Here is a 15752-nt window from a genome sequence, read left to right on the forward strand (position 1 = left end):
TGAGTACATCATTCTCAAACTTAACCATTCTCACTTACATTTCCAACCTATATTTTAAGTTACCCCAAGTTTTAGCATAGGTGACTACTGGGCAGATTGTACCACACATCTATAACACTATTGCTAATTCAGTACTTTCATACATCCTTTCTGAGTCTGAGATTACCCAACTTAATGTTCTGCTGACTTACTTAGTGGTTATATGTTCTTGGACCCAATTTATATCTCCTTTGTTAAAACCTGTCTTCCATTCGTATACTTCGCTCTTATCTCCTGTGAGTGTGTCTGTCAAGTATGTAGGTTCAGGGCTCTCGATCTATCATTGTATAAAAGATTTCTTGTGCCGTGAATTAATTTTGTAATGCTCTTCTGTGTTCTCCATTCTGTAGTATGGAAACTAGAACTGAGCCACAATATATAAATGAGGCCTTACTAATGTGTAGAGCTGGACACCTGTTACTTTTACTAATTCTGTTACCTGTGTGACAGTATGTACCACATGACTATGAGATAACTTAGTGCTGTGCTAGCCAGTGTCTACAGGGAAGACATGGACACTGATCAATTAGGTAATGTTGCTCATAGTAACATAACTTGAATTAGATATGTCTGTAATATATTGATCATAGCTACCATTCAACTTGATATACTACACCTTGAAGACAAGTACAGCAGCATTGAGCCATCAGTCTGGGATATTGGCTGTTTGGAGTGACATCTAAACTGTCATATCTTAGTGCCTCTGCAAAGACAGTGATTGTGTGAATGATAGTGAGTGTTTCTTTTTTTTTAGGTCACCCTGGCTCAGCGGGAGACTGCCGGCATGTTGGGAAAAAAAAAAATCCTATTTCTGGATATTCTCATATGCTATTGGTCACAACATAATATTAACCCTTTGACTGTCGAAGGGCCCAATCCTGAAGTGTCTCCTGGTGTCGCAAAATATTCGAAAAAAAAAAAATTATTTTTTCTTATGAAAATGTTAAGATTATTTTTCTGATTGTTTTAGTCCCCAAAAAAAATTTTCCCATGAGTACTTACCGAGATATAGAGTCCTGAAGTTTGCTGAAATTGATCTGCAAGCGGCAACAGCGGCGACTGTCGGTCACCTGGTAAACTTTGATTTACTTGTATTCGATGGTTTCTTGCTTTTTTCACTATTTTATTTTTTCACATAACTTTTGTGGCCTGTGAGACCAAATTATTGTGCAATGTTCAAATATACACTCGTTGAATGTAACACAATTATAGCAAAAACACTCATATCATTATAATGTTGCTAAAACTTGTTTACACAAACAAACAATGTAAACAAATGTTTATTATGATTGTTTTATAATATATATACATATGTTATTTTCATATAGTCGGACTTGAGTCCTGGAAATGGGAAGTACAATGCCTGCACTTTAAAGGAGGGGTTTGGGATATTGGCAGTTTGGAGGGATATGTTGTGTATCTTTATATGTTTATGCTTCTAGACTGTTGTATTCTGAGCACCTCTGCAAAAACAGTGATAATGTGCGAGTGTGGTGAAAGTGTTGAATGATGATGAAAGTATTTTCTTTTTGGGGATTTTCTTTCTTTTTTGGGTCACCCTGCCTCGGTGGGAGACGGCCGACTTGTTGAAAAAAAAAAAAAAAAAAAAAAAATACATATGTGCAATCACTGGACACTTTTCTAGAAGTGCTGCAGCTTGTGGAATTCTTTGAAACATGGGTATAAGCACAATGGTGTCTTACACTCCTCACACATAAAACGAGTGTCTCTGCGTTTTTGTGGGCGTTTTGTGGTATGTCCACAGACAAAACACCTCTTCTGAGCATTTTTCTTGGCAGTAGTAGCAGGCAGTGGTATGGGGTAGTGATCACCAGGCCTCAGACGAGAGGACGAGAGGTACTTGAATATTATTTGTCTGATGACTGACAAACAAAATTCACCATATTTGGGTTTGTTCTTGGTCTTCAACTTGTACATATTATAAGCATTCAGCATGGAAACGTCAAGAAGATGGAAAAACAGTTTTATATACCACTTATAACTCTTGCGAACACAGTCAGCAAACCCAATCTGCATGTCACATTTGTCCACTAAGCGCACATTGAGGTTATAATCCATCACAGCTGCAGGTTTTACAATGGGTTAATTGGTCTCTCTATTCTGCTTGCCAGTGTCTACCATTTCGTGTCGGTGAACTGATGTCAGCAGTGTGACATCACGTTTGTCATGCCACCGAAATGCCATGATGTCATTGGCAGCAAACACCTGCACTTCACCTCTACGACTGCCAGGATCGAACCTAGGCATATGTTTACGATTTCTACGCACTGTGCCACACACATCTGTCATGTTCACTCGCAAGAAATCACTGAGTATAGGGCTTGTGTACCAGTTGTCAGTATATAAAATATGCCCCTTACCAAAATATGGCTCCATCATTGTTCTAACCACATCACCAGAGATACCCAGTAACTTCCTGATATCTTCCATTGTTTTACCGCCAGTGTACACAATTATATCCAAAACCAGACCAGTTTTGCAATCACACAGAACAAATAACTTTATACCAAAGCATTTCCTCTTGCTTGGTATATACTGCTTGAATGAGAGTCTTCCTTTGAACAAAATCAAAGATTCGTCAATAACAAGCTTCCTGAAGGGATAAAAATACATACAGCACTTTTGTTTCAGGTACATAAAACACACGTCTGATTTTATATAACCTGTCGCTTCTGTCAGGCCTGGTTTTGTCTGAAAAGTGTAACATACGTAACAGTAACACAAATCTATTCACTGGTATAATGTCACTGAAAGCAGGGGTTGAAATCAGGCGGTCTGTCGCCCAGTATGTGTTGACACTGCTTATACACATGTGGCATAAGCATTATTGTGGCAAAGAACAGATACATCTCTGCCACAGTTGTGTCCTTCCACTGGTGTAGGCGTGATCTTGGTGACAGAATAGTGCTTGCCATGGTGTACTCATAGTATGTATTGCTTTCCCTGACAATAATGTCCATCAGGGGTTCACCGAAGAACAACTGAAAGCATTCCAGTTCAGTGGGATTGTTCCCAAGTGTACATAATGGCCGTATTCCACTTTGTCCTCCATCAAAGTCATGGGGATTGGGAACAAACTCGTCATCTTGCTGCCAATCCCAGATGCGGTCAGCTGGTGCGTTCTGGATATTGTAATGTGGTTGTGGTTGTGCAGGTTGTGGTTGTGGTTGTAGGAGTGTGGGGTCGGGCGAGGCTGGTTGTAGTTGTGCAGAGCCAGCAGCGTGGGTAGTAGCGTGGCCCACTGCTGGTGTCACATGACTCATGCCACCATCACTATCACCACCACCGCCTGCTGCCTCACTCACATCATTTATACCCATCGTAACAATATCGTCATCTTCACTATCAGGACGTGGTGTAGGGCCACGGGATGTGCTCCGAGATGTGCTCCTTCCTCTTGGAAGAGCATATGGCACACTACCAGACCGCATGCGACGTCGTATATACTGCCGCTTCACTGGGGAATGTTCACCCTCACTGTCACAACTAGAACTGCTTTCAATAACCTTGAAATCACTATCACTTGCACTGCTCACATCCGAGTCTTGTACACGGGCAAATAGTTTCCTCTTTCGTCCTGGTACAGGAGAACATGAACGAGCCGGCCCAGCACCAGAGGTGGAAGGTTGTGGGTCATCTGGGTTTTCATCACTAATTATGTTATCCTGGGTAATTTTCTCGGTCACACCCGCTTCAAAACCAGGGAATTCACTTTCACTGACGCTATCATCACTGTTTGAGCTATCACTTGGGAACAAAAGACCTCCAATCCGCCGAGGAGTGAGAAACTTCTTACCGTGAGGCATGGTGAAAATGGACTACCAACAAGGCGTTCCCACAATGCACCGCTGAGTCCCAGATTTTTTTCACAGGGTGCACACCGACCACTGAGACCCATTCTCTCTCGTGTAGGCCTACCAGCCCTCTCCTGCTTGATTTGAAGCCGCTAGAATTTATGCGTATAGATACGTCAAACACGGTATCTCCCATGACGTATATATACGACCGCGACAGTCAAAGGGTTAAGACTAAGAGAGGTGTCCTTATCAGGATTTTTCTAGAGGAAACATTTTGCTACTCGTAGTGAAATGTTTCCTCTCATAGATGTCCTGTCAGATTTCACCAACTTCTCAATGCTTGTTCCTATCAAACTTCATTGTCATTGTTCCCAAATTCATTGTATTCATTGTTCCTTAACCAGAAGGTGGAGAGTCATTGCAGTCTCATTTTAATTAGGTCTGTAGGGTAAAGGTGTATTATGAGAGGGAAAACAGGTCAAGAGTAAGGTAAGCTAAAAATGGTGATTAATAGATGAGCACTGTACGTAAATACACGTATACAAAACGTCTAATTAATAAATGTCTTAAAACCTGCATATACATATCTGCACGAGGAAGAGACTGGAGAGAGAGAGCGAGGGGGGTGGGGGGAGAGAGGGAGATTGCGGCAGTCATCAAGCTTAGATGCCTTGCCTTCATACCATACATCGTACAGGTTATTTTTTCTCCAAACTCTGTGGCATACGTGATTGTCCCAGTTTCCCACAATTAGGACTAGGTTACAATTTTTTAGTAGTATTATTTTGAAAATGTGCTCTCTGGACACAAGGTAAACGGTATTCTGTTGTACATATTTACCATTGTTTGTGAACAGGTTCAGCAGGTGTGTGGATACGTGCCCACATATCTCCGTGTTTCAGTGCAAGCCAAGAGTTCTATCACTTTCTTTGATCTGAGCAAATACGTGTAACTCAATTATAGTTGAAGTTATTAAGGGGAGAACCCTGTATGCTGGTTAGTCAACATTGGTGCTAACAGCTGGTTCAAGCCTGCCTTTAAATTACAGCACCAAATGTGAGAGTTGCAGGGTAACACTAGGGCATTTAATAAACTTTTTCCTAGGGGTTGGCATACCAATATGCATCACAAGTGATTATGTACTTGAATTGCTGACACTCAACAATGTGTTCCATAAATTATTTTCCATTATGACCAGAATGCATTGGTTTTACACTATGTGCATTAACCCTTCGACTGTTTTGGTCTTGTATATACGTCTTATGAGCCACCGTGTTTGACATATATATACAGGAGGGCCCCACTTATACGGCGGGTTAGGTTCCAGGCTACCGCCGTAAAGTGGAACACCCTTTTTTTCCACTTACAAATGCATACAAACACTAGATAACAAGTTTACACTCACATATATTATGTTAGCAATAGAACCACGCATCAAAAAACAATAAAAAAGTACAATACACACATAGTGCACTCATTACTTACCTTAAAATATTTATAGTCTTAATCTAGGGTGAGACAAGTAGTATTTATTGTAAGAAATCAAGTGTGGTATGTATGGTAGTCAGCCAGGCTACCATACCAGGCCACCCCACCCACACATACTATTCTATGATATTTAAGCATCCCAGAGCGATAAAATGTATATACAGTTCACTCATTACTTACCCTAAAATATAGGGTGAGATGAGTAGTATTTATTGTAAAAAATCAAGTGTGGTATGTATGGTAGTCAGCCAGGCTACCATACCAGAGAGAAAGAATGAGTGGATGAGAGAGGACAGGCGCAGAGTTATGTAAACAAACCAGGCGAAGGTAAGTTTTGTAAACAGTGTACACGTCTGGTTTGTGTACAAGTTACATTGTGTACAGGCTTAGCGCTTCTTTTTTGATTATAATAATAATACATTGTGTACAGGTTGTCTCTACATTGATACGGTAGAATAAATAAAGAAGAACACTCCCATTCTCATGTAACATCATTTTGAGAAGAAATGATGCTCTGAGTGAAGGCAATGGAAGTAAGTCACTCTGACTTTTTTGGGTTATCCTAGGTTCTCTACACATATGTTGTTATGTATTTATGTTATGTATCGTGTTTATTATATAATTTTGAAAAAAATATCACGGATGGATTAATGAAAATGTGTATATTAACGTAATATACAACATTTAATGATACACCGAGCTCAGACAGCGTAAACAAACAAACTGAACAGGTTGTGGACGATCACTCGGTCAGGCGAAATAGACGGTATTAATATGTGTCCAGTTTTAGTTCATTCATGTACATTTGTAAGAGTTTGTGAAACTTTTACCTTATAATATTTTTATTATTATTATAATAATTAAATCACGAAACAAATACTCTTACACTGTGTACAAGTTAGTACAGAATTATAGCTATAAAGTGAAGGCATACGAAAGGAATATTTTTCTACAGTTATCCCTAGTAACAGGTGACGGGCTAGAGAAAACGTAATTCTTCCGACACTTCTACAAACCGTTTGGTAAACATCTCATATATATTTGTATAAATTTTTATACTGTGGGTGCATGTATCATGTTTGTGTGTTACATAATGTGTTTCTTATATAATTTTGAAAAAAATATCATAGATTAAGGGAAATGTCTATATTAACGTAATATGCGACATTAATGCGCCCAAGAGATTATTATTATTATTATTATTATTATTGCATCAAGCGTAGAGAGACTCTTAGTGATTTTAATGTGTACCTACATGCCAGCACAGTGTGTAAGTTTATTTAGGTACAGGTGTACACAAGTTTAATTATCAAGTACAATACATATAAAATATACAATAACTTTAAAACACTTGAAATTTTGGAAAGTTTCCAGACATAATAAGGAGATATGCTCAGGGAGAATGTAAACAAACTCGGTGGGCCGCTGTGACCGTATTAGAAAGACAGGTGGGGGGAGCCGTATAGCGAGTTTTGGTCATAATTTGAAATGTCCGTATTAGCGGAACGCCGTAAAGCGGGGCCCTGCTGTACTCATAAATTCTAGCGGCTTCAAATCGAGCAGGAGGAAGCTGGTAGGCCCACATGTGAGACAATTAGCCTGTGTGGTCAGTGTGCACCATATAAAAAGTCCTGCAGCACGCAGTGCATAATGAGAAAAAAAAACTACTTTTTTTTTTTAATTAAAATGCCGACTTTGTGGTCTATTTTTATATAGTATTTATGGTTGTATTCTTGTTTTCTTGGTCTCATTTGATAGAATGGAAAACATATTATAGAAATAGAGGTGATTTTGATTGGTTTTACTATGAAAAGAACCTTGAAATGGAGCTCAATGCAGGGGAAATGTTTGATTTTTGCTCATGTTCAAAAGTAAACAAATGATGTCATTTTCCAATAAATGTCCAAGTAGTCATTCTAATATGCAGTCATGAATGGGTTGACATTATTTATACAATTATTACAATATTGCAGTAGCCTGCATGACAGTAAATCTTCCATTTTTTGTTTGAATAAAAATTCAAAATAGAAAGCAAGAGTAATATCAGAGAGGCCTGGATGTGACTCACAACAGTCAGCTAAACCTTGGAACCTATTTACTGCTAGGTCAACCCAAGGTTTGAACTCAGGATTCTTTGCTGTGGGCCAAAAATGCTGCCACTGAGCCTGTAGTGTACTAACAGGTTTCTGTTCTTATGGGAACCTCGACACAGAATTGATGTCCACTATGCCCCTTATATAGCTGTTCTTTAAGTATTGCCTTGGTGTTCATACTGTATTGAATACAGTATTCTTAATTTTGTTCATTGTTCTCTGGAAGATCTCTGTTATAGTTAATTGTTTCCACAGGTATATCCAAAGCTGCTTTTTTAATTGTCAGAATGAAAAATTACTGTTAGCAGTTTTGAAATTGCTACCATACCATCATTATTCTTATAAGGAATGGGTGTATTAAATGCTATACAGTAGTTTAGCATTGAAATGTAACCGTATTGTGTGGACCCCTATTAGTCTCCCATTCTCTCTCCCTTTCCTTCCTGAGTACCTCATGTTCTTTCCTCAATTTATCTATTAAGAGATTATCTGTAGCATAAATGGTAACTATAGTATTGAGAGTAAGGGCTTTCCTTCCCTCCCTCTCCTTCTCTCCTTCATTCCCCCCCCTTCCCCATCCTCTCCTTGTCCCCTTACCTGTCCTTCCCCCCCGACGCTGGGTCACCTTACCGTGGTGGCGGGGTTTGAGCGGCCTGAGTGCCTGACTAAGAACCCAGCAACCCAGTTTTGGGCCTAAATTGTGGGGGGATTTTTTCCTTTTGTCAAAATTTGTAAATGTTTGGTTTGTCTTTGAATATATTTTTAGATATACAGCAGTCTGGACTGCAACTAATGGACTTAAATTGCTTTAATTATATTATGATCTTTAATATGACAGTAAATTGATGGTAGAAAATTGATCATAATAGCAGCAAATTGGCGAGATGGTAAAAAATGGTAACCATGGCAATAAAATATAGCAGTATTTACTTGAAGTAATGAACAACCAAACAGTTCTAGTAATTTGTAAATGGTATAACTTGCTTACCCATTTCCCTCCTTCTCTCTTTTCCCAATCCTCTCCTTTCTCCACCTTCTGCCCTTTACCTTTTCGGGTTAGGTTTCGGACTGCCACCATAAAGTGAATCAGTTTTTTTCACTTACTAGTGCATATAAAATCCTAAAAACATGTTTACACTATTATTTATTAAGTACACAATAGCAGTAGGCCTACAAAAATGATGCAAAAGTAAAAATAATAAAAATGAAAATTGCCAAAAACCATATTAATTAAGAGGAAGGCAAGTGCCAAAAATAATAAACATGAATATAATTGAAGAGTGCCCTATTAGCGAATCACTCTAGAGCAATCATTGTATTAATGAGGTATGCCTGTACTGCTTTGTACTACACAATTATTCAAACTGATAATGACAGTAAACAGAATTCATTATGAGGATAGTGAGATGCTTAATTCTGTAAAGCACTGCTTTCATACTAATTTTCTCATCTTCATCACAGTCAGCCCCAAATGACAGCTTTGGCCCATTAGAAGGCAAAGGTCAGTGGTTCAAACCTAGGGCAGGTTGAGAAAATGGGCACATTTCCTTATATCTGTTACCCCTTTTCACATGGCAGTAAATAGGTACCTAGATGTTAATCCATTGTTGTGGCTCACATCCTTGTGGGATGGTGGTATACCTAAGATATGGCTAGATTTTGAAGAGAGTCAGCTCCAGCTTGTAAATTAAACAGTGTAAAAAAAGTGTTTTTGGGCATGAAGTTGAGGGTTGACAAATCGAACCTTTATCAATTCTGAAAGAATGAAGAATTCAGGATGAGTACAGGGTACAGAATGATCAGACCCTATAAAAATGACTAGAACAGGTAAAATATTTTTCAGTAATAATGTCCAACATTGCACTGGGCAAGCCCCTCAAGGGAGGTTGCTTGATGCAGATGAGGGACTCTTGATCAAAGGAATTGGACCTGTACTCCAATTTATTGAATTAAGTCTGAATGCCTTCCATTCCCTCAAGCAGTGTATGATCCTTCAGGTTTGACTCCCCCATGAAAATGTTAATGCGGGTTTTACCTGGAGAGTGTTTCGGGAGTCAGCGTCCCTGTGGCTCTGTCTGAGACCAGGCCTCATGGTGGATCAGGGTCTGATCAACCAGGCTGTTACTGCTGGCTGCACGCAAACTGACGTACGAACCACAGCCCGGTTAGTCAGGTACTGACTTTAGGTGTCTGTCCAGTGCCTTCTTGAAGACAGCCAGGGGTCTATTGGTAATCCCCCTTATGTATGCTGGAAGGCAGTTGAACAGTCTTGGGCCCTGGACACTTTTTGTGTTGTTTCTCAATGTACTTGTGGTGCCCATGCTTTTCATCGGGGGACTGTTGCATCTCCTGCTGAGTTTTTTTGCTTTCATAGGGAGTGACTTTTGTGTGCAGGTTTGGTACCAATCCCTCCAGGACCTTCCAAGTGTATATTATCATGTATCTCTCTCGCCTGCATTCCAGGGAATACAGATTGAGGACCTTCAACCATTCCCATTAATTTAGGTGCCTTATCGTACTTGTGTGTGCTGTGAAAGTTCTTTGTACGCCCTCCAGGTCTACAATGTTACCAGCCTTGAAAGGGGCCATTTGTGTACAGCAGTATTCCAGCCTAGAGAGAGCAAGCGATATGAAAACATTCTTAACAATAGACAGTGAAACAGCAGGATAGTAGACAGCAGCCATACAGGGAGGTATTACAACCTTATCATAATGGAAATGGAAGCCTATTAAATGTTTTGCAATCTATTAGGATTAATCTTTTCTTTGTTTTGTGGCTACTATGTCATTCAATATACGCTCAGCTTTACTTATCTGTTTCTAAATACAGTAGTTCTTATTCATGGAATATTTCCTGACCAATTAAAGGCTTGGTGTAAGACTAGGTCATGTTGGAAAGAGGAAAGAGAATCAGCAGATCTGTTGAAGAAACCTCAGACATTGAAATGTACTGCCCCTTCCATATTTTTTGCTTTATTTAGGTCTTCAATTCCCATTGTTTAGTCCTCATTACACTACCAACATTATATTTAAAACAATGTTATGATTCCAGACTACAGTGACAAGCTTGAAAATGATACATAAAGACAGACCAACAGTCTAACACTATCCAAAAGCAGTGAAATTTGGAGCTTTCAATTACTGCAAGTTTTCAGTAAAGTAAAAATGTTGGCATCGGGACCAGTCAGCAGCTCTGAAACTGCACAGCATCTGGGCTCTGAAACCAACCATTAATATATTGTACTGTATCTTTAGAGTGCTTTGGAGAAGGCACATGTAGGTAAACTAGTACAAAAATGATACACAACTGTACTTAAAGTTGCCGTAATTTTTGGACATCCTTTCCCAGTTGTAACTTTCAACTATCATTTTTTCTTTCTCTCAGCAGAACTTGTTACCACGTATCATAACGTAAACCAATTTTTTGTGTCATTCCTTAATTTCATACCCATCTTTAATACTCTAGCCTTAACATCCATACATTGAACAATATTATTATTCTCCTGTACAGTATTATCAAACCCGACATGCTGTTGGAGTGTGAGCAGGGTAATATTTTGTGAAGGGATTTAGGGAAGCCGGTTAGTTGGACTTGAGTCCTGGTGGTGGGAAATACAGTGCCTGCACTTTAAAACAGGGGTTTGAGATATTGGCTGCTTGTGGTGGCATGTAAACTGTCATATCTGGGCTCCTTTGCAAAGACAGTAATTATGTGTGAATGATGAAAGTGTTTTTCTTGTTTGGATCACCCTGCCTCAGTGGGAGACGGCCAACATGTTTAAAAAAAAAAAATTATCAAACCAGTAACGAATAGCATCAATTCTTATACTCTTTCTTCATATATACTCACAATGTTGAATGGCCCTGTCATTGGAAACAAAAAAGAAAACATTTTCATGCTCCAAAGGGGTACCTTGATGTTTGTGAAAGGATCTTGATCAGATTGGACCTGATCACCTCCAGTTCCCAGGCACAGCACAACTTGCTACAAGTTTGGTGCTGCGTAAATATAATAAATGCCATGTATGTTCACCATGTCTCACAGTCTTGAATAAATGCTAATTTAATCATGTGCTTTCTCTAGGTTCATAGCACCTCTATTTTAACCTCTGTTTTCCTGTTATTGATTTAAGAATCTTGCAGCTCCTACAGATTCTGGCAGTGAGACGGTCACAGTTAGCAACGACAGGGAAGACGGATATCCCAATCCCTCAGACACCACCGCCACATCCAGGGTATGCGCCGAATGCAGCATTTCATGCCATCAAGAGACATGCTCTTGAAGTCATAAATCAGAGAGATGCGGTGGTAAGTAGCCTTTCACTTAAATGTTGTATGCATGTTTCCTGACAGTGATACATTTAAATTTTGAGCTTTTTTAATGTTACCTTGTCTTGTTACCAGACTTAACATTACCAGTTTTATTTCACTATTATGCCTTGTCACTGTCTTATTGTCACTGGTCTTACCAGTCTTAATTGCCCTGCGATCAGAAATGGGTTTCATTTTAATTGGTGATATAGTTTATATTTATTTTTTATTTATTTTTTTTTTAACAAGTCGGCAGTCTCCCTGTCAGAATAGCAAAATTAGCTTAAAAATTCATAATATAAATGTTTACTAGATTATATACTCATTACTATTTTTATTTCTTTACAGGAAAAGGAAGGGCCTGTTACAAAAAGTATTCGCTTAACTGCCGCTTTGATCCTTAGAAACCTAGTCATATATTCTAATACAGGGAAAAAGTAAGTATGCTGAATATATTTCCTACTGCTTTCAGTTTCACTACTACTGTTTGAGTGACAATCATTGAAAACAACAGTTAAATAAGTTAACACAATAGAAAATAGAATTACCTCACTTTGCCTATTGTAAATAACTCTTGCACACACACTGGGGATATCGGAGGTATGAAGCTCAAGTTATCTTTGCGAGCCTAACTTAAAGATCCAAAAGACAATATCTACAAATTCCAGTAAACAAAACATTAAGGAATAGATTCAGTCACTAACCTGGATTTTGGCCATGGTGGCACTTATTCATTTTTTGCTGCCAAATGCCTCGTGTAAGCTGCACCCTAATTCTTTTGTCGCAATTCAGGATTGTGTAAAATTGTTACTGTTTCCATATCCAAATTATACATACTAAAACCATCAAAGTATTTTTCCATACAAGTAAATCAAAATGTAAATAATGGTTAAATATACTGTACGGTACTTCTGTGTACCTGATGTTCACATTTTTCGTATCCTGTAGATGGCCAGTACAGTGGACCCCCGCATAACGATGGCATCGCATAGCGATTTTTCCGCATAACGATTACTTTTATCGCAAAATTTTTGCCGCGCATACCGATTAAAAACCCGCATACCGATTTTCGTCCGAGACGCGTCCAATGTGCCCTCAGCCAGCCTCACATGTGCCGCTCCGTCCCATTGTTTACCAGCCAGCCTCCGCGGTAACATCCAAGCATACACTCGGAATATTTCGTATTATTACAGTATTTTCGGTGCTGTTTCTGGAAAATAAGTGACCATGGGCCCCAAGAAAGCTTCTAGTGCCAACCCTGTGGTAAAAAGGGTGAGAATTAGTATGGAAATTAAGAAAGATTTTGAAGGGTTTGGGGCTAACCCTGAGAAGCCTATGCCAGTTGTGGAATCCATTGTGCCTACTTCAAAGATTAAGGAAATGTGTGCAGAGTGGGTTGAACTGCAAACCTTTATAGATGAAAATCACCCTGACACAGCTGTTGCAAGCCGTGCTTGTGACTATTTCAATGACAATGTTATGGCCCATTTTAGGAAAGTCTTGAAGGAACGGGAGGTACAGAGCTCTATGGACAGATTTGTTGTGCGACAGAGGTCCAGTGACTCTCAAGCTGGTCCTAGTGGCATTAAAAGAAGAAGGGAAGTAACCCCAGAAAAGGACTTGCTACCTCAAGTCCTAATGGAAGGGGATTCCCCTTCTAAACAGTAAGAAGATAATGCTCTCCCCTCCTCCCATCCCATCAATCATCACCAGATCTTCAATAAAAGTAAGTGTCATGTAATTGTGCATGCCTTTTTCAGTTTGTGTGTATTAAAATTAACATTTCATGTGGTAAAAAAAAATTTTTTTCATACTTTTGGGCGTCTTGCACGGATTAATTTTATTTCCATTATTTCTTATGGGGAAAATTCATTCGCATAACGATTATTTCGCATAACGATGAGCCCTCTTGCACGGATTAAAATCGTTAACCGGGGGTCCACTGTATAAGTGCAGGCAGTACCCACATAACGATTTGAATTAAAAAAAAAAATCCCATAGCCTTTCATTATATAGATTCAAATATTGTACATCTAGAGTGAGGGAATTATCTCTGAACCTATAAAACCCATTAAATATACAGGTAGGCCCCACTTATACGGCTGGTTAGGTTCCAGGCTACCGCCGTAAAGTGGAACACCCTTTTTTTCCACTTACAAATGCATACAAACACTAGATAACAAGTTTACACTAACATATATTAACCCTTTCAGGGTCCGTCCCGTAGATCTACGGCTTTACGTTCAGGGTCCAAACCGTAGATCTACGCCATGAGCTCAGCTCACTCTGATAAACTGTGAGTGGTACATTTGGGCCTAGATATGAGAGAATACATCTATGTGGTATGTGTGCACCACATAAAACAGATCCTGCAGCACACTGTGTATAATGAGAGAAAAAAAATGAAATCATGATTTTTCGATTAAAACAGCAACTTTGCAGTGTTTTTTCGTATGTTTTTTATAGTTGTATTTGCGATTTCTTGGTCTCATTTGATAGAATGGAAGACATATTACAGAAATAGAGATGATTTTGATTGGTTTTAGTACTGGAAATGGCTTGAAACTGAGCTCAAAGTAGCAGAAATGTTAAATTTTTGCCGATTTTCAAGAGTAAACAAACTACCTCACACGTCTAATACACGTCAGCTGGTGGGTCTAATATACATTCACAAATATGGTGATGATATTTATACAATTATTACAGTATTGCATAACAGTAAATCTTCTATTTTTTGGTGTGAATAAAAATTCATTATGTGAATAAAAATCAAAATGGAATTTATTTGTAAAGCCTCAAAACATAACTAATGAACAGAGGAAATGTTAGTTTAGTGCCAGGAATGCCTACATTGTTCATTCTGGACCCTATTTTGAAATTGGAATATTTTGAACTTTGTGTTAAATTGGCCAAATTAACAATTTCCGATCACTTTATTTTGTAGTTGAAACAGTTGACTTGGCGATTTCTTGTGCTCAATCGATAGAATAGAAGTAATACTAGTGAAATAGCTAAGAATTTGGTTGATTGGAATTATGTAATTGGCCTAAAATGGGAGTCAAAGTCGGCAAAATCGCCGATTCGTAAATATCGCTGACACATCAAAATTCGCGAGAGCATAATTTCGTCAATTTTCCACCAAATTTCGTACTTTTTGTTTTATTACCTTCACAAAAATATTCTCTACGATTTCATAAGAAAAAATAACAAATTTTTTTTTGGAAAATTCTTGGACACTGGTGCGTGACTCCAGATTTGGGCCTTGGACCCTGAAAGGGTTAAGTTAGCAATAGAACCAGGCATCAAAAAACAATAAAAAGTACAATACACACATAGTGCACTCATTACTTACCTTAAAATATTTATAGTCTTAATCTAGGGTGAGACAAGTAGTATTTATTGTAAGAAATCAAGTGTGGTATGTATGGTAGTCAGCCGGGCTACCATACCAGGCCACATATTATTCTATTACATTTAAGCATCCCAGAGTGATAAAATGGATATACAGTTTACTCATTACTTACCTTAACCCTTTCAGGGTCCAAGGCCCAAATCTGGAGTCACGCACCAGTGTCCAAGAATTTTAAAAAAAAAAATTTGTTATTTTTTCTTATGAAATCGTAGAGAATCTTTTTGTGAAGGTAATAAAACAAAAAGTACGAAATTTGGTGGAAAATTGACGAAATTATGCTCTCGCGAATTTTGATGTGTCAGCGATGTTTACGAATCGGCGATTTTGCCGACTTTGACTCCCATTTTAGGCCAATTACATTATTCCAATCAACCAAATTCTTAGCTATTTCACTAGTATTACTTCTATTCTATCGATTGAGCACAAGAAATCGCCAAGTCAACTGTTTCAACTACAAAATAAAGTGATCGGAAATTGTTAATTTGGCCAATTTAACACAAAGTTCCAAATATTCCAATTTCAAAATAGGGTCCAGAATGAACAATGTAGGCATTCCTAGCACTAAACTAACATTTCCTCTGTTCATTAGTT

At 38.5% G+C, this 15752-nt stretch overlaps 1 protein-coding gene across 3 annotated transcripts in view; it reads left to right on the forward strand.

The window, feature by feature from the left end:
- Bap170 (Brahma associated protein 170kD) overlaps positions 1-15752 on the forward strand; it is a 160393-nt gene that overhangs the window by 140471 nt on the left and 4170 nt on the right. For all 3 annotated transcript variants that reach the window (XM_053778790.2, XM_053778791.2, XM_053778792.2), the window contains 2 exons: positions 11582-11746; positions 12098-12186. In XM_053778790.2, the coding sequence (XP_053634765.2) occupies positions 11582-11746; positions 12098-12186 (254 nt within the window). The remainder of the gene's footprint in view (positions 1-11581; positions 11747-12097; positions 12187-15752) is intronic.

This window comes from Cherax quadricarinatus, chromosome 32 (genome assembly GCF_038502225.1).
Source record: "Cherax quadricarinatus isolate ZL_2023a chromosome 32, ASM3850222v1, whole genome shotgun sequence".
In the NCBI taxonomy this organism is placed as follows: Eukaryota; Metazoa; Arthropoda; class Malacostraca; order Decapoda; family Parastacidae; genus Cherax; species Cherax quadricarinatus.